The sequence below is a fragment of the Furipterus horrens genome, unplaced genomic scaffold, assembly GCF_987537825.1.
Source record: "Furipterus horrens unplaced genomic scaffold, mFurHor1.1.pri manual_scaffold_5, whole genome shotgun sequence".
Taxonomy (NCBI): Eukaryota; Metazoa; Chordata; class Mammalia; order Chiroptera; family Furipteridae; genus Furipterus; species Furipterus horrens.
Window position 1 is genome coordinate 103,997,122 of NW_028327175.1, and position 20,058 is coordinate 104,017,179.

The 20,058-nt window shown below is 45.2% G+C and overlaps 1 protein-coding gene across 1 annotated transcript in view; it reads right to left on the minus strand.

The window, feature by feature from the left end:
• Nucleotides 1-20,058, minus strand: part of XYLT1 (xylosyltransferase 1) — a 300,460-nt gene that overhangs the window by 43,374 nt on the left and 237,028 nt on the right. Inside the window, exon 6 of the mRNA XM_090276964.1 lies at nucleotides 1,925-2,005. Coding sequence (XP_090133090.1) covers nucleotides 1,925-2,005 — 81 coding nt within the window. The remainder of the gene's footprint in view (nucleotides 1-1,924; nucleotides 2,006-20,058) is intronic.

Genomic DNA, 20,058 nt, shown 5'->3' on the forward strand with positions numbered 1-20,058 from the left:
TTCCTGCTGTGTGACCTTGGGAAAATCATTTAGGTTCCCAAAGACTCCCCTTTTTTCTTGACAAATGGGGATATTACATCTTATTTCTGCACTGAGAGCTATAAGATGAAAGGGATCCTGCATGAAAAGGTCCACCAAAGCAATGGGCACTTAGTAGGAACACAACACAAAGTGGCTATAATTCTTCTTTTTCCACCCAGGCCTCACCCACCCTTAGTGGCCAAACATGCTACTGATTTTCAGAGCATCTTCAAACCTGGGGCTCTTTTTAAATGAAAAGAATGCAGGCTGTCAATAGGACAGGAACAATCTATAAATAGCTGAATGAAATCAAAGTTAAAATGCAGGAATATCATACAACAAAAGGACCCTGGGGTTCCTACTCAAAGGCTAGGAAATGGAGACCACTGCTTCTTTTGTCCCTCTCTGCTACGAATAACTGGGTAAACTAAGTCACAGAGCCAGCCAAACCACACCTCCAGCAGCAGTGGTGGAGTACACCTAAAGCAGAGACTGAAAATTGAAATGCCACCAGGGCCAGGTATGGAAGGGGGATCAGAGAGAACTCCAAAGACCTGGAAAACACAGTCGTTATCTAAGATCCAGTTAATAACTGCCATGAAAAAATTCAGGTGCAGAGTTAGTGGACATTCTTATCTTAAAAAAATTCTTTTTTTATTCCTCACCTAAGGTTGTTTTTTTATTGACTTTGGAGAGGGGAGGGGAGAGAGAGAGAGACAGACAGACAGAGAGACAGACATTGATGTGAGAGAGAAACACTGATAGGTTGCCTTCTGCATGTGCCCCAAAAGGGGATAGAACCCACGACCTAGGTATGTGCTCTGACCAAGGATAGAACCTGCAACCTTTTGGACAGCTCTACAACCAACTGAGCTACTTGGCTGGAGCCAGACCTTCTTATCTTTTAAGATGAACTGGAAATCTGGATTTTCATAAGAAGTACTGCTATTTTTAAATGGGGCTATTAATTTTCAAATAAAGTACCTGAACTAAACACAACACCACAAAACCAACATGAGCGCCAAAACAAAACAGGTTAACAAGCGAAAATTACTCTATGAGCCGCCAGTGTGCCCTGAGGTCGACTCTAGAAAAAGGCTCTAAGATGTTAGAGTGATCCTGGGCTGGATTTTAATGAAATTTTACACCTGGATGGTGAAGCTGATCACCTGAACCCTCCTACAGGGGGCGCTCAAGACTGTGTTCCTCCCAGCTGATCTCTGGCCATGGAGATCTGGCCAGAGCTGGGTGGTACTGATGCTATTTGGCATTGCTCGTTTTAATGAGGGAAGCGCAATGGGTGAAATTGGACTTTGGATGCCTCGAATCCCTGCCAATGTCTTGGGCAGCAAAGCGGGTCAATGGCAAGAGCACAGGGCTGGAGTCAGGATACTTGAGTTCAACGCCATGCTGGCACGATCCTCTTTCCCACTAGAAAGTAAATTCCAAAAGAGTGAGGATTTTGTCCTATTCACTGCTAGATGGGTGCCTGGCACATGCTTGGCATTCAGCAAATATTTGTTTAATGATTGGCTGACCAAATGGTTGCTCTGGGGACATGACAAACTATGGGCCTCTGTCTTCACACCAAGAAAATGGGAATCAACAATGGCTGCCCTACTGATGTTGAAGGGTTGCCACGGTGAGATGACACAAAAGTGCTTGCATGAAAAGTGTCAAGGCAATGACATTTACTATGAAACATTTACTATGCTCTCTGTCCTTCGCTGACAGGAGGGGTCACTTCAGATCCTGCATGGAAGCAGGGAGGCCCACAGAGCCTGCCTTTCTTCCATCTTCAACTTTCTTCTGGCTGCACCAGACCAGCCTGGAAGGAAACCCCAAAATGATCACTCAGATTTTCATTTCCACTTTGTACAAAGACGGGGGGAGGGTGTACTACCTTGCATTGTCCCGGCCATGTGACTTCAAGAAATTCATATCTCGGTATCGGGAGAGAAATGCCACCAGCTGGTCATTTGTCCTGTGGAAACAAACGAAGAGGAAAGTCAGGATCCTCCAGAAGCAATGGAAAATTGAGTCCTGGCTCCATTCTTTGTCACAAAACAGGGTTCCTTTTCCTTTCACACCAGCCGGTAGACCGATATGGCTGTATTCTTTCATGAGTCACCATCAACCACACCACATTAAAACACACTCTCTGTGTTTGTGTCTTGTATGCTCCATATACTGTGAACTCCTTGAGAATGAGGATAGTATCTTATACATTTTGGAATCTTCAGGGCCCAGTCCCCGGCTTGGCAAATAATAAGTCATCAGTGTGTAGCTCAATGCCAAACACATAGTAATTTCAGGGCCTTTGCATTTGCTGTACATGGAAAACCCTGTCCTGTGTCTTCCTATCACTAGCTTGCTATTGCTATCCAGGTTCCCTTTCAAGTGTCATCTCTTCAGAGAGGCCTTTTATGCTCACTCAACCTAAAGCAGCACCCACATCCCCTTCTCTGCCTTTATCATATCACTCTATTTATTTCACTATAGTATCACCATCTGAAGGTGTTGAACTTTCTTACATGAGGAGGTAAGTTCCATGAAGACAGAAACTTGCTTATCACTGGCACATAGTAGGAGCTACATTAATGTTTGTTGGATGATTAAATGTCTCAATGTTGACATGAGTTTGAACTGACTCTTTCAAGTGTATTTTGAGACATGAATGAATCAATGAATGAAAGAATACCAAGTTCTCGACAACCACTGGGCAACTGATTGAGAGATCTTTAACAAAGATAAAGTGCAATGCAAACGAATGACATCGTTCCCAGCATTGTTATCCCAAATTTATCACCATCAATCTCGGCACTAGCAGTGTAGTCACAGCTAATCAGCTTGTGCATACAGCTGTGACAGTATTTTATAAGGCAGTCACACGGGTCTCCATCTGCCAGAAATGCAGTCGCCTCTTTTGCTGAACAAACCCAAACAGGTAAACGGTACTGAAGTGACAGCTCCTTCTTCATCAGGCTTCTCTGCTCAGGGACTTTTATTTAGGAGGAAAGGGTTAACCATTGTTTCGAATTGGGAGAAATGTGAAGACAGTGGAAAGGAAGGGCACTTCTGGGAACAGAATGGAGGATAGACATTTGGGAGGCAGGTGGGTATCTTAGAAGGTGATGCCTGGACTCAAGAAGCAGAAGAACCTGGAGACAGATCCCAGATCCTCTCATGACCCGGGCCTATGTGTCCAAGGGTAAGTCATTTACCTTCTCTGAACTCACCAGCACACAGTAGGCTCTGCATTCATATATTCTGAATGGACAACTGGGTGGGTTTAAAAGGCATATAGTAGGTGTGCAGTAAGTACAAGCTGCTCTACTCTTCCTGTCTCCCACCATCTGGTCTGAGCCTCGCCCCCAACCCCTACCGCTTCTTCATTTTCCCGCAACTCCCTGCAGTCGCGCCACTCCAAGTCCCTGTTCTGTGATTGGCTGACTCGTGCTGACCAACTGGTAACACCAGCGGCAGGGGCAGAAAGCGGTAAAGAGATGCTGCAGTGAAAATGAGCACAGCTGATGTCCCATCCGGTTAACAGAAATAAACACCAATTCAAAGCCAGCCGTTTTAGCCAGCAGTAGACTGCAGAAAAACCCGTGCGTCTGCGACGAGTTAAATCCAGCACGCACACAGAAACCTAAGCTGCCAGTGAGCAGAGGTGAACCCCAGGGATGCAGACAAATGCTCACACCACATGTCTGCACAATAATGGTGTACCTCCTGTGTGGACAAACCCCTACTGCTCTCTGCTAGGTAAAGCCCACGCATGCCCCGTGCCAAGTTATGGTAGCTTGTGGGCAGAGGGCTTCTTGAAGCTGCTGGAAGAGGTGTTAACTAAATCAGCCTATAAAAAATTTAAGCAAGCTCTCTCCAAACCATCTACACGTCTTAGTAATTCCTATTCACCAACCCCCTCACTACAGTTCATTATTGTCGTCCTGATGAATACAGAGACAAGTTAACCGCTGAATGGGTTCCTGGCAGCAGGAATAATAAAGAGAGGCCTCTCAGTAGCCTTAGTCAGAGGGTTGAAGGGGCCAGGCTGGGGCTCCCGAGGGGCCCCCTCTCTCGAAGCTTCAGGCCTCCCAAGGTCAGTGGCTGCAGCTCCATTTGGCAACCCCAGAAACCCCTTTCACGGCCCTGAGCTGGGGCCATTTTCACATTTACCGCTTCACCAAGTGCCCATCTGATGGGGATGAATAGGCATTTAGCGAATTTACTTAGCGATGCTTCCACATGAAATCCTCTCAAAAGATGACATGTTGGGGGAGGAAGGGTGGACAGGAGGGGGCCGTGAATTCCAGGCCTAGAGCTTGTGGGTAAAGCTGCTTTTCAAAGCAGAGAGCTGTGTCCCCTGCCTGGCCCCTCTCCCTGGGGCCCCGGCCCCTCAACCTCCCTCTGCATAAATAAGCCTGCTCTGAATACTAAAGCCTCTCTCCCCAGCCCTTCTACAAAAGGAGATGGAATTCGGCTGGGGACCAAGTTTTCCTATTGTTGTTTTCAGACGCCTGTCGATAATTGCCTACATAATATTTAGTTCTCTCCAGATAATTAACAGCTTGCGATCTGTTGACATTTTACTCAGTCCCAGTCTCTCTCTCTCTCTTCCCCTCACACATATTTTTCTCACTCACTCTTTCTGGTGGCGTCATTTGCCAAGTGGCTCCCACAGCTCATCACTTGTGTCTGTCTCCTCACCAGTTTCTCTGCACCTTTTGCAGAAATTATTAGAAGGTATGTCTCTTCACCTATGCCAGTTTCTCTGATTCATGATGGTGACTCTGGGGTCCATCATGGTATTGCTTGGAGCCACTGGAACATCTTTGTTTTAATAAACATTTAAGAAAATAAACATTCAAATAAATGTATTGGAACCATATGGGAATATCAGTTGAAATGCATAAATAAATGAGTAAGAAGGGAAACTCTATGACCATTTATGAAATGTTCACCATGGCCTAGGTCCTGGGGCTGACTGTTGCTACATTTTATTACACTTAGTTTTCATAAAGATGCTATAAAGTGTGAGTTTTGTTCCCTTTTTACAGATGGGCAGCTGAGACTCAAAGAAGTCTCCCATTTAGTAAAATGGGGAATTGGGATTGGAACCACCAGACCAACTTCTACAAGTGAATGTGTGAATACATGAGTGAGTAAGTGAATGAATTCCATTCCAGGCGCAGAAGAAAATATACAGGTGCTCTGAGGCCTTCCTATTCAGAGTCCAGCCTTTGCACCAAGAACACCAGCCCTCTGCTGTTAGACACTGTGTCACAGGCTTCACCCAAGACCTATTGAGTTAAAATCTGCTTTTAAACCAGATTCCCAGGTGAGGTGTCTACCCTTTAAAGCTTAAGAAGTGCTGTTTTAAGTCAGGCATGAATGTCGGTAGTTAATTCTCTTCCTCTTTCTTTCTTCATCATCTCCCCATGGTCTGTTCCTGAAAGCCCAGACTTTGAGCATGTTACTTTCATCTCTCTAAACCTCATGTGTTGGCAGTATTAAATAAAATAACACATGTAAAACCTGTGCAGTAGCACCTGGCATATCGTATGCCTTTGAATATGTATTATTCCCATTTTGAACACCAGAAGCCTAAGATATTTTGAACCAGGGCAGCAGTGTAAGGACCCAGCCCAATTTGAACTGGGAAGGCTCTCTGTGCATCACATGTACGGGATGTTCTGCAGAGCATGGTTTGAAAACGCCTCTAGAAGGGACTGCTGCACAGTCTCCCAGCCTGTCAGAGTTAGGAACTGTCTCCCAAGAGCCACTGCACCATCATGTGTATCTAATATGCATAAAGACTCTGGGCTGAAGACACACAGGAAAGGGCATGGTTCAATTCTCTGATCCTCCCCCCAACACCCCCTCACTCCCGGTGCCCAGGAGCCCATTTAGCCTCCACTAGGAAAAAGGCCAACACAGAGCCAACCTCTCTTCTCTGGGTCCCTCCTGCCCAACACACTTGGGCCCCAGATCTCCTTCTCTGATACAGAATGCTCACAACTGATGATGAGGAAGACAGTGCTCAGGCAAAGGTTAAAGCACAGAGTTTTTGTGAATGCCAGGATCCAGGATTTCAAACCCCTAATGCTGCCAGTATGCACAGATACCTCTTGGATGCAGTGGGTGGGCCATCTGTGGAGCAGAAATGTGCACGAGCAGTAGTGAGAGACACTGGGATTGGGCAAGGTGAGGGTGGTGGGGGCCGAGGAGACACCTTCAATCTGAGCTCAGGGTATATGATGACAGTATTTCCCCGATTCCTACCACTAGTCTGTCATCTGTACAGTTATTGTATATTTATGTTCAATTTAATTTCTTTAAATCCTCACCCGAGAACATTTTTTCATCGCTTTTGGAGACAGAGGAAGGGAGGGGAGAAAGGAGAGAAACATTGATGTGAGAGAGAAACACTGATTGGTTGCCTCTTGTACACTCCGGGACCGGGGATTGAACTCATAGCATTTTGGTTACGACACGACACTCCAAAAAACTGAGCCACACGGGCCATGGCTGTAAGTTCAACTTAAATACCACTTTAACTTCACTGTGAGCAACAATATTTGTGATAGTTGATGTACCTTTTTCCCCTCAAATTTTGAATTGTGGTAAAATCAACATGACGTGAAATTTGCCACCCTACCATCTTTAAGTGTACAATTCAGTCACGTTAAGGATATTCACAATGTTCTGCAACCATTGTCACCATCCATCTCCAAACCTCTTTTTATCTTGCAAAACTGAAACTCTGAACTCATTAAATAACAACATCCTATTTCCTTCCTGCTGCAAGACCCTGGCAGCCACTGTTCTACTTTCCGCCTCTATGAACAGTCAAAGTCATTCAGCAAACTAGGAACCTCATCTAAGTGGAGTAATACAGTATTTGTCCTTTTGTGGCTGGCTTATTTCACTTAGTGTAATGTCCTCAAGGTTCATCCACATGTCAATATTTCCTTCCTTTTTAAGGCTGAGTAATATTTCATTTGGGTGTACCATTTTAATGTTTTTTCTTCCCGTTACATGTGAAAAGCAGTAATGACTACTTGTCTGTCTAACTCCTAAAACAAACTGGCTGCCAGGGGCGTATGTAGAGTGGCCAGCTGTCCTGGTTTGCCCAGGACACAGAACGTTTAAAGTCAGACAGTCCTAGCCAACCGTGATGAGTGACCACAGGAGAAACAGCACACTCCATCCTTTTCTGACAAACCAAAGAGTACAGAAAACCATGATGGTGGGATGGCCAACTGTAACCCCTCCCTAAAATTATGATTATGAAAGCTTAGATTCCGGCAATATAGAGAGTGAAATGACAGCAATGGCAACAACAGCAGCAACATCTAACACTTGAGTGCTCACTACCAGGGCCAGACACTATTCTAAGCATTTATTAACCCACTTATTCCTCATGGCAACCCTGTGAAGTGGAAGCTGTTATATTCATATCAATTTTTTATTTCATGTATTTACCTGACCTTTTTACGTAATGATATATCCTGCTGTTCTGTCTAATAAGAACATACAGGTAAACGTCACCCTTTTAATGGCTGCACAGAATTCGGTAGGACGGGCATAGCTAATACCCTAGCAACGAACAATTAGATTATTTCCTTCTTCCCCTCTTATAGATACCGCTCCTATGATAATCTTTGAATATGTATCTTTCTGGCTGTAGCTATGATAGACTGCTGTAGGATTAAATTTCTAGATGTGGAATTGTTCATGCAAAGCACACTTCTTAGTCTCTGTTTTCACAAAGACATGCTAAATGGAATGAGGCTGCCCCAAGCTGAGGGCATGGCTGGGGCTCATGTCGTTGCACAGGAACCAAGCCAGCTGGCTACCAGGCAGGTGGTGAGGAAGAAGGAAATTGTAAGATGGCAGAGTGGGGAATGCCCTGGATAGGCTGGTGGCCTTCTCTGGCAGGCTGGTGAGACCTGGGCAGGGGCCGTCTAGCTTCCTCATGGTGCCAACAAGTGAGACCCCAATGAGGCTTCTGTCAACGAGCAAGGGGTGTGTGTGTGGGGGATGCACAGAGCTGTCTACTCCAGTGCCTGGGCAGCTGCTCCAGCTGGTGCCCATCTGTCTGTTAACAGCACTGGGATTTTCTATCCGGGCACCTTGGACAACACTTTTTGGGAGCCTGACTACAGTTGTGAGACAAGCACTGAGTCTAATTCTGTTCTATTCCTCCAGGACCTGACACATAGTAGGTGCTCAACAAATATCCACTGACATGCTTAACAAATGCCCCAGCGGAGGGCTCGCGTGCCCGGTGTGCGGCGGCTAGACCCAGCACAGGACCTGCCACTTCAGAGGAAGGCAGAGAGCTCTATCACTCACCTCTATATCGGTGCTTTTGCCCGGCCCATTCCCTCAACTAGGAATGCTCGTCCCCAAGTCTTCCCCCAGAGAGCTAGAAGAAATGTGGGACAAGGAACCCCAGGATATGGGAATGCACTAAATAATGACCATTGCAGAAAACTCTCTCTTTGTTGCCTAGAAAGTGCTAATTGTTCCTCCTCCCTCCTTTCATCTCACAAGAACCCCAGCAAGCCAGAGCTAGTTTATATGTGAATAAAGTAAGGCTCAGAGAGATTTAATGGCCTGGCCAAAGTCTAACGAGAGGTGGAGAGGAGAGCCAGGCCTTGGCACCCCAGGTCGAGAGTCTCGGCTCTTTTCAGTCCTGCTTTCCTTATGGTGAAAAGTGTCAGGCATGTGTTCTGTTAATTTAGAAAAGAGCCAGGAAACACACACAAGAATCCAGAGCTGGCTTCTGAAGCTTCCTACTTCCTTTCACGGGGACCACTGTCCCACACAGGCTGCCACCAGGAGTCGATGCAGATAAAGGATCTGTCCGGGTTGTGGGTATGCTGCTATGCTTGTCTGAAATCTGATCTCCGGTTACCTAATTCCTCTCACTGCATTCCAACTCTTGAGTAGATTTCGACCCATTTTTCCATGTGGCTTATTTCTTTTTTTCTGGGTGAGGAGGGGGGCAGTGACTATTATCACTTTGTCCTTAACTCTCTGGATGGGTTATGCTTGGATCTTACTGAAGTCTTCTCGTCTACTAGGAAGGCCAAAATGTCAGAATAAGAAGACGAAAGGTCAAGAGCAAAAGTACTGTAGATAAGAGAAGGGTAATCCCCAATTCGAATGTAGTCAAAGCTTACAGAGACACCCATGTTTGCAAGATACAGGCAAAAATGTACGGAAAAAGTGAGGTATACTATTTCTTCCGGGATCCCATGGGCATAATTATAGCCACAGTTGGGCACCTGAGGAAAAGTAAGCTAGATAAAATGCCACTCCAGCTTCCAAACTCCACTCTAAACATCCTCTGGAAAACAGCTGTAGGATCTTTCTAGCACATAAGTCTGACCATGTCCCCTCTTCTATTTAATATCCTCAACGGCTCTCCATCACCTGCACGACAATGCCTTAACTCTGTCACAAGTGTGCAAGGTGGTCTATGAGATAGCCCTGCCTGCTCAACTTTTGGAATTACTTTAAGTTCTCTAAATGTTCCGTGTTCTTCACAACTAAGACTTTGCAAGCTCTGTTTGTCTCCTGGGAAACATTTCCCATTTCTTTGATGGGTCAGGTCCCGGACACCTGGAACAGCATTGGATCAGGTAGTTATGGTCCTCATCCACAAGTAGCACGCAGCAGAGTGGAAGAGGCAGACAAACAGGTAGTCCTATGATTTGGGGTGAAACACCAGATGAACTGAAGCACAGTTCATGCTGGAGACACCGGAAGACAGTGGTTCCCTCTGCACAGGCAGACAGCACACTGAAGAACCAGCTGGATAATAAAACCCACTCGCTTTTAATTTGATTGATTGATTGATTTCTGTTACTGACTAAAACAATGCAGAATTAAAACACGCTCATCGCATTTGCAGAAACTGGCAAACTGTTTCTCAAAATCTCCATGCTTTCAAAGAACGTTTGTAAGACACCTATTTTTCATTTTAAACATTTACAAGCCATTCTAAGAGGCAGTTTATCTGATGTTCCATCAGTGGGAACTTTTCACCGGAGAGACCGGTGAGGCCTTCCTCCAGATGGCTGTAAGGGAAGGTAACTGACAGGAACCAGCACCCAGAAGCCATGCCTGATCCTAGAACACCACTTGAATTTTGAATGAACTAAACTGCTGTTCAGCCGTGTGTGTGTGTGTGTGTGTGTGTGTGTAGTCTATTTGATTGCATTTTAATTACCTGAAATCTGGTCGTCTTCATATACCACGAGACATCTCAAATGAGCAGAACATGTGGTTAACCAAATTGTGCGCCCCCTTACAACAACTGATTACAGCCAGTTATTTGATTTGGGGTTTTTTGAGGGGGGGCGGGGGGCAGGGAGACAAGATGAGAACTGCTCTGGAGGACAGCAAGATTGAATTTTAAAAGTAAATGTGATTTAAGTGGGAAAGTCAAAATTCGGCCACAACAAAAGCTGTGTTTCAGAGAAGTGTTTGTAGAAATTTCTCTCTGGTCTTTGCCACTTTGTTGCTGTTGATTTTGAGCAAGTTTCTCAAGTTCACTGAGCCTTAGCTTTCTAATCTGCTCCAAGAGGATAAAAATCAAAGGCCTCTAAATTGCCTGTGTGTTGGGTATGGCACACACAGTACTTGGCCCATAGCAGGTGCCCAGGAAATGGCAGCCTTCAGAAGGAAGTTCCCATATCCTTTGCTTAGAAATGCCAGCGGAAAGGCATGCCCTCTGCTTGTCAGTCCTCTGCCAACCTGTGACATTTCTAATCTTACACACCTGTGTTCCTAGTACTCCTGTAAGTTACATATGTTCAAGTCCCTTGACTGTAAGCTACCTGAGGACAGGGATCTTGTCTAATTTATCAATATTTCCCCAGTGTCCAGAATAGGCCTTATGCCTCTAGCAGGTTCTAGCAGCCTTATGCCTCTTTCTCTTTGGGTCCCCACGCCCATTTCAGAATGGCCCAGGGAACTGTTCAGGATAAGTGTGTTGCATTCTAGAATGAGGGCCTTTGTCCCCACTGCCCCCCTCAGCTGGGAACACGCTTCCTAGATTTTTGCCTGATCAGCTCCTGCTTGTCTTTGCAAGAACCGGCTCAGTGTCAGTTCAACTGGGAAGGGCTGGAGTATAAATAAGCATTAACCTAAATTAAAATAAATTGATAAGCTCAGCTTTCCCTCCGTGTGTATGGGTAAGATTTTCCACCTGCCATTTTACACTCCCCTGGGTTAATAAAAATGATAGCAATGACCTATAGTGATAATTTATCAATTCCAATTTCACCAGGCAGGTGGCCCTAATGCACCATATCAGAAATTGGAGCAATTAAAATATGCAAATCTAAGACCAGAGAGATGTAGGTTCAAGTCCTGGTTTCACTACTTATTAGCTGTGTAGCCTTGGGCAGGTCATTTTAGCTGTGCAAAGTTCAACTTCCACACCTGATACGTAGTGATAAGGATGAAATAAGAGGGCACTGACTGTTTGCAATGGAAAAATCCCGGCTGATACAGAAACCGGTACCAGAAGCGGGGTAATGAATGGTGGGTAGGGGAAAGCACAGGGATCCATTCTAGGTTGGGTAACCTGACCCATACAATGCTCTAATGTTAGCTCTTATTATTGTTGTTGTTGTTATTATTACCTCTCCAGGACGTGAGCCAATATTCTTCTGGGAGTAGGATACAACAAGGATCTCCATCTCTCAGAATGTCAAGCAAGGCTAGGTCAGTTCAGATTTCAGCCCTGGGGTGGGACTGAGCTTGAAAGACAGCTGACTGTCACGGATCACCTTGGGCAGCCTGCCAGGTTCACTAGCCTGTCTGTACTGGAACAAGGTCAAAATACACTGCAACACAGCAGAAAAGCCTCACGCTCATCCACAGAAAAACAAACGCTGTGGCCACCTCTGCAAACCTCAAGCAGACACAGATTCTTGGCTCAAGAGAGAGGGTCTGCAGGATCAGGATGTGCTGCACTCAGTATATCCTTTATCCAGATTTCCAGCGCTGTTTATTTCCGAGGATTGGAGACATTAAAAAAAGAATGCAGGCTGTTGAAACAGGACACAGGCTCTGAGGTCCTAATTTGCAGTTCTTGCAGACAAACGTTTTAAAAGGAAATATATGGTAAAGATCAGTGATGCTCAAGCTGCGCTGGGTCTGGGATGGTCCTAGTTCCTGCGGGGCTGGGAAAGGAGGGGGTAGCCTCAGGGGGCTCCCTCGAGGTTCCTGTAGAGAGGAGCCGCTATCACCTACTTACTGCATTAGGCCCTTGCGTGAAGAGTCAATTGAGAAAAATAAAAGGGTTTAGAAACTTAAAAATAAAACATCCAAAATAATTAAAGAACATGGCCAACTCAGATTCCAATCGTTTGTTTTGGGAGGAGGGCAGAGTACAGCATCTAACTACATACCTCTGCAGCAGGACTGGCTGCACTCTGCTCTCCCTGCCTGACCCTGGGCAGGTGCGATTTCTCTGAGCAGCACTCCTGTGTTCTAAACTGTGTGATTCAAATAATAGGGCATGTTTCACAGAGGTATTTTAAGGCCAAAAGAAATGATGCACTTAGGTTAAGTTCTTAGCATGGGTGCTTGGAATACAGTAAACACTTAAATATTGCCTGGGTTCCCAGTAGGGATATGAATTAAATTCCCTCTCTCTTTCTCTCTCTCCCTTCCTCCCTCCACCCCCCCCTTCCTTCCTTCATTCTTCTTCCTCTTTCCTCCCTTTCCTTCCACAAATTTCTGAGCATTTCCTAAGTGCCAAAGACTGTGTTGAACTCTGACTTTAGAAATGAATTTACCTTTTTCAACCACTGGTATCACGTTGAATTGTATAGACTCATTTCCACTTAAGGCTCTGGTTTTATTTGACTATATATGAGTTTAGGCATCCTGCTCCTTGGGTAAAGGTTATTCATTTACGGGTATTCCTGAAATATTTACTCAGAGGCAATACTTAAGTCCTACACCCCCTGTGTTCCTATATGACTGATACGGTGTTTCTTAAGGAAAAAAAAAACACTTTAACAAATGTCATCTGGGACTATTTCAAAAATCTGCTGTCATCTAACTATGCTGAAAAGATTCTGGTACAAGTTCACTGATCACTGATGAATTATTTTCTGTGCTAGGTCTCTGCATATTTAAATGGATTGTAAAAGAGTATCCTATCATAAATTGTAAAATAGGATGTGTGCTAGGCGAGGAGAGGGTTCATGTCTATCTGTGCACATCACTTATACCCATGCTCATTCATTCAGGAAATATTTATGTGATGTCTACTATGTGTCAGGGACTGCTCTAGATGTTGGAGAAACAGTGAAATGAAGGGGACCAGGTCTCTGTGAGAGGTGGTCCCTGGTGTCCCGAGGTATCCACTGCACGTCCTGAATAACCCCTCTCCTATGCATCAAAATGGTACTAGTTATGCACCATCTTTGCAAGTATCAAGAAAATAGTCATTTGGATCACCTTTTGTGTTGTGGGGTTTAGATGAGGAATCCCAGTTGATGAAGGCTTGGCTAGCACAATGTCTGGCACATAGCAGTTGCTTAATACACACAAGGACAAATATTGAATGATGTCTGTGAGGCTGTGCCAAGTCCCTCAAATGGAATTTCCCAACTCACGTAGGATCTCTTTCACTCCAAGGCAGATACACGGGAGGTCCAGCTGAGATGCACTCCCCTGAGTGGCGGCCAGCTGTGCCACTGTCCTGCTCTGCATTAGGTGACTGGGTTGGAAGCTTGCCCCTACTGCTTCCTTGCTATGTGACCTTGCAAGTTACTTTATTCCTCTGATCCTCAGTTTCCTTGTCTGAGTCTGGCCAAGACTTGATGAGCTCACATGTGTGAAAGGCTCAGCCCAGTGCCTGGAACATGGGAAAGCGTTTGATTATCTCATTGCTCTAGCTACTTCTTCCCTCCGTGGAGGGACAGGATGGCTGGTTTCCCAGGCACATCAGGCTGCAATACACAGTTAGCAGGGGTTTCCCCAGGGGAAGTTGTGGCCCATGGGACAACAATAGGGCCCAAGAGCTTGAGAACAGAGCCAAGACCAACCTCTCTCTGGTCAGTTCCCTTGCTGGCCCCCCAAAAGGCTGAGGTTGACCAAAAAAGGAAACCCACATACAGAAGCTGGAATTCCTTTCATTTCTTACTTTATCTTCTTACTATTTTTTCCCTTTCTCTCTTAAGTAGCTAAACCATGTCCATTAAAAAGTCAACATAATACCCAGGAGAGCTGAAAATAGTTGTTCAAACAATAACTTGTGCACAAATATTCATAGCAGTCCCAAAGAGGGAATAACGCAAATACTGTATTCATTAATGGACAAATGGACAAATAGTCCATACAATGGACTATTATTCAGCCATAAAATGGAATGAAATACTGACACATGCTATAGCATGGATGGACCTTGAAAACACGATACTAAGCGAAGTGACCCAGTCACAAAAGACCGCATATTGCATGATCCTTTTTATATGAAACATCCAGAACAGGTAAATCCACAGAGGCGGAAGGCAGACTGGTGACTGTCAGGGACTGGGGCAGAGTGAAATGGAGAGCAACTGTTGAATGTGTACGAGGTCTCCCTTTGGGATTCTAAAATGTCTGGAACTAGATAGTGATGGTGGTTGCACAACACTGTGCCTGTATTAAATGTCACTGCAGATAAATTTTGTTATGTGTATTTTACCACAATAAAAAAATACCAGTTGAACCCCCAATTTCAAATGCAGAAAAAAACCAACATAACATAGCTACAAAAAATAAATAAATAAAATAAATAAACATGCTTGCTCTATCGTAAGTATTTTATATACTCTATCCACTTAATCCACACAACCAGAGCAGAAGGTGGGCAGATAAGGTCCATTTTACAATGGAGCAAACTGAGCTTCTCAAAGCTTGGGTAACAGTGATGATTATGATGATGATGATAATGATGATGATAACTATTGATGGTACAAGTCATGTGTTCTAGGCACTCAATCTATATTGATACATTTTGCCTTCCCAACAACCTCATGTACTGGATACTATTATTCTCACCCATTTTGCAGATGAAGAGGTAGAGAGAAGTCAAATTACTTGTGTCAGGCTAGACAGTCCACACATAATAGGAGCAGGGATTTGCACCGAAGTCACCTGACCTTAGAGTCCAAGGCCTTCACTACAGAGGATATGTGGCTGGGTCATGGAAACTGGAGAGCATATGGATAGCTGAACTCCTCCCTCCCAGCTTCCTCTCAAGGATGGGGATAGATTAGATATCTGCCAACACGACATCAAGGGATCATGTGGGATTCGGACCTTCTCCCAGACTGTGTGAAAGCCAGCATGTAGCCAGACAGGTGTGACATGTCAACATTCCTCAGTCTGCTGGGATCCCAGAGGGGGCTCCTCTGTATCTTTGAGGACACCCCCAGTTAAGTGGAGAAGCAGCTGAGCCAGCTGAGCCAACTGTAGAATTTATGAGAAACCATCACAGCTCATTGTTCTTCTGAAATTGACTCTGGCTCTTTGGATCGTTTTCTATTTTCATCATGGAAATATCAGAAAATGCCTCTAGCTGAAAGAAATAAGTGAAGACAAAACCTCTCCATTATTCCTCAATCCAGAAATAAGTCCAGAGATGCTTTTAATAATTGTGGAAGTGTAAAACATGCAGTGAAGTATCAGTGAGTCTTCTGCCACTTAAGAATAAATAAGAATAGGCACCGCCTTTGCTCCGCTGTTCCTCACTTCAGTAAGGACTTACTGTGTTGCTACTATGTGCCAGGCACTGTACCGGGCAGTAGAGAAACAGTGCTAAGTAGAATACATGTCATCTCTGCGCTTCTGGAACTGTCCATCTAGCTCAAAGGCATTTCTCCAGGGAAGCTTTCTCTGTCTCCCTTAAAGAGAAGAGGTTATATGCTTGTTTGTTTCCTATATTATATATATGTAGACTTCATTCCTAACAATGACATAAAGATGAAATAATTTAATGGTCCAATCTGTGAGGCCAGAGATGTTAGCTATCCTACTGGGGGCTGTAACCCCAGATTCTAGCAAAAGGCTGGCACATAGTAGGTTTCCAATAAGTGTGTGTTGATTGACTGAAGGACTTAATCAATAATGAGGTCCTAAAGCTATTTCATTAGAATGCACTAGCATTACCACGGTCATCACCTTGACTAAAAATTTCTTGCCTTCCCAAGTTGGCACTACAACCTGAGGCAGACGCATGAGACAAAATGTCCCCAGACACATCTAGGCAGAAAGATGGTGGGAAAATAGATACACAAGATCAACCAGATTTACAGAAAGCACAATAGGAACACATGTCCAGTCACTCTGGGAAATCTTTGAGAACTAGTTGGCCTTAAGGCATTAGTCAACAACTTGCCTGGTCAGCCAAGGGAAGATAAACGAGTCTTGCACTCTCAAGGGGAGCGGGAAGCTGGGGTAAGTGCCGAAATCAATGCGTCTCAGGATTCAGCATCATTAACCTTTCTGATTCAGATTGAGGAAGGTGGAGAAGGGTGAATTACAGTGCTAATGAGAACCAGGTATTTCTGATGGGTTTATGTAGAGAAGGCTGGTGGTAAGAACATATAGTCTGCTCTAGCTGACACTACAGGGGGCTGGAGAGAGCACTCTGTGAATTAACTGCCTGCCTCTTCTTGGCTGGCCCTTGTCAGGCAACATTGATGGGTGAACCATATTTCATGTGCTGCTTTCCAGCTCAAGTTCAGGACTGGTAAGGCATGCAGGTGGGGAGAAAATAAAGGGAAAGGAGACTGTTGTTTTAGGTCAAGTTCAGATACCCTGGGATGGGTGGAAGTTCAGGCTGATGTCCAGGGGAGGTTGACCAGAAAGCCTTGGGGATCTCTACCACTTTTTCTTCATCCAGGATCCTGAAATCTGAACATGGAGCATCAGAAGCTGGCACCTGAGTTAACAGAATCATGAGATAATGAAGGAAAGGCCATGCGTGGGAAGATGGGTGGGTGGATCAGGAACTGAATTTGCAAGGGAGGAGACTTGTGTGTTCTGGGCAAGGCCATTATCTGAAATGTGGGAACATCTGGCAGAATGGTCTAGTGCAGGAACTTACAAATTACAACCCACCACTTGTTTTTGTAAGTAAAGTTTTGTTGGAGCACAGTCATGTCCATTCATGTACATATTGTCTCTGGCTGCCTGTTCCTCACAAAACCTAAAATATTTACTATCTGATCCCTTATAAAAAAGTTTGCCGACACCTCAGTATAATATTTCTCTCATTTTGGTCATTCATACACCTTCCTCCCAACTTTTTTCAAAGCATCTTCCTGGATCAACCTCTTCTTCCAGGTCGTATTTTCCCTAGGACACATTTCCGCCTGATATATTATCCCATTACTTATCTAATGTCCCTTTCCCTTGACAGTAAAATGCTTTCTTTGCTGTTTCATCTCAGCATCCAGAGAAGTGCCTGGCACATAGTAGGCACTCAATGAATATTTACTGAATGATTAAAGAGCCACAAACTATTTGTTTTATTGCTTTGTTAACATTTAGATAAACTATTCTTTAAAGAAAACTTCAGTTTCAGAACCCTGGGGTAAGTTTTTCGTTGTGGGTTAGCATAGATAAATACTGACATTTTCAAACTCTTGCCTGTGTGCCACTTTAAATCACCTTGCACACTGCGAGTGGTCCATGGGTCAGACGTGGGTGGGGTTAAGTCTGAGCTCCACCTCTTTGGGGAAGTTGCTCATGTCCCTTCTCTCTAAGTTGGGGATGATGAAGGTCCCCTCTCACCAGGTGGCTGAGAAATTAAATGAGACTGTGGAAGCACTTAGCACAGCACCCTGCACACACTCAGGGCTGGATGAATAGAGGTGGGGACACTCGGGGTAGGGGCAGGTCCTGGTAGATGAATTCATGACAAAGCACCCCACTGGTAGTGCAGCCATGCCCTCGGTGAAGCCTTTTTTGACACTGCCCTGGTTGCTGAATGGTCCCACTGTATCCTGGCAAAGCAATTTGGATTAATGGGACTATTTAGCTGTGTGTGTCCAGAGATAGCATTGTTTAAAGTAACCTGTTAGAAACTTCCCCAGGGCGGCAAACTTTTAAACAAAGATTGACTCTGTAATCAAAAGCTGCTTGGCCTTAAACCACACTCCACCATTCCAAAGAGTGCAATTACACTGAAAAAGGAGTGGCAATGTTTGTGCCCCTGGCTGTGTTTGCCAACTAATGTTGACTGATGAACACAATTAAACTGCACCAAGGAGAATCCTTCTCTGGAGGAGGAAAGGGCACAGGAGACAGGTGGCAGCTCGGGAGACACAATTTCCATTCTTCCTCCACACAGGAAGGAGTCATGATGTGGGAGCCACTTCACCCTCACTCTGGGAAACCTGCTGCCACCACTAAATGGCTGCTTCTTTGCCATTTCTCTGTTTTCCAGTTAAGTGGTGTTATGGATCCTGGGACCATCCAGATGTCTGAGCCTCGTTCTAACACTGCCTGGAGGGCTTGAAGTGCCCACCAAGCTGGTCAGAGGCCCACTACTTGAGTCTGGGGAAGGGGTGGTAGAACTTTGGAGGAAGTTTCTAACTTGAAACTTCAGGGAGGTTACGGCCTCACTGATTCAAGAGTAAGTGCATGTGAGAAGGACAGTGTTGCTTCAGATGTGGCCAAGAAGGCTGATCAACACCAAGGCTCTCTTCAAGCAGCTCTGCAACGGGGAGGGGAGACAGGGCCAGAAAGCTCAACTACACGTGGGTCCGAACTTGGTTCAATTCAAGGCTACCACCTTCTTGACTCCACACAATTAATTTTTCCTCTTGTCCTGCATTTTCAAATTAGTACAAGGGTATAGAGATATAAGCTATAGGAAGAAGAAGAGCATAAAGAAAGTGGCCACAGAGAAGGCCAGCCAATGTTTTTGTCTATACATAATTAATAATGCAGAACTTTTAGTTATCAGAACAACAATAAGAGGACCATTTCATGAGTGCTTATGACAAATGTCCACCTCTGGATTAGGCCTTGTGTTTCAGTAGGTCTCATCTTTATAGTGACTTGATGAGGACTGCACTGTGGGGAGGGGGGCTCCAGCTTGGTTTCCCAAGTCAGGCCCCGCTCTGCTGGTCTTCTCCTTACTTTTGCCCAAGGAGAGGAGGAACTGGCGTTTGATGACGTGGTGCCAAGGGTTTGTCTAGGCATGGTTATTAGTGGGCTGGGTAACCGTATGGTAAAGGCCCCCACCTTGATTCTTTTTCTCATGTTTCTTGCCTCAAACCTGGGCTGTGCCTGACTCCTTGGGGCCAGAAAGAGCCACATTTTTCTCTTCTGCATCTCTGGTTCATGCAACTGGGTAGATGCAGTAAGCTAAGGTCTCCCTGGCCATCTCTCTCTTCTTTCTGCCCATCGGCACAGCTCAGCTCCTGGTTCCAATGTCTAGATGGCTGGAGGGATGAACATGAGGTCACACATAGGTGCCAGACCTGAGCCACTGCACTCTAACCTGGCTGTTTATGAGACAGCCCACAGGGCTGGATGTACAGCAGAGCTTGGGTTCCCACCTGGCTACTGCTTCTTGTGTGCCTCCCTGACAGCTAACATTATCATCTCCCTCTTACGGGCGAGAAAACCAAGACTCAGAAAGCCTGGATTCACTTGTTTTGAGATTATATAGCTAGTAGTGGGTGGAGAGAGGATTCAAGTCCAGGTCAGCTGACACCACCCTGCCTTTCCTGTGCCCTCGTGGAGTGAGTGATGGTGTAGAAAATGCCAGCTTCGTTTAGGTTTTGCTGTGGAACAATTGTGCACACTTGGGGGATCAGCAGCCATTTGTTCCTAATTATGCTTGCTCGAGGCTAACATTTAAATGAGTGAGAATTCCACAGGGCACCACAGCTAGACAGCAGGGGAGGGGTCTGGAGTCTCAAATCCAGAGGGAGTGGGATTACCAAGGAATCTGAAAGCTGGGGATACTCCAGCTAATGCAGACAGCTGGTT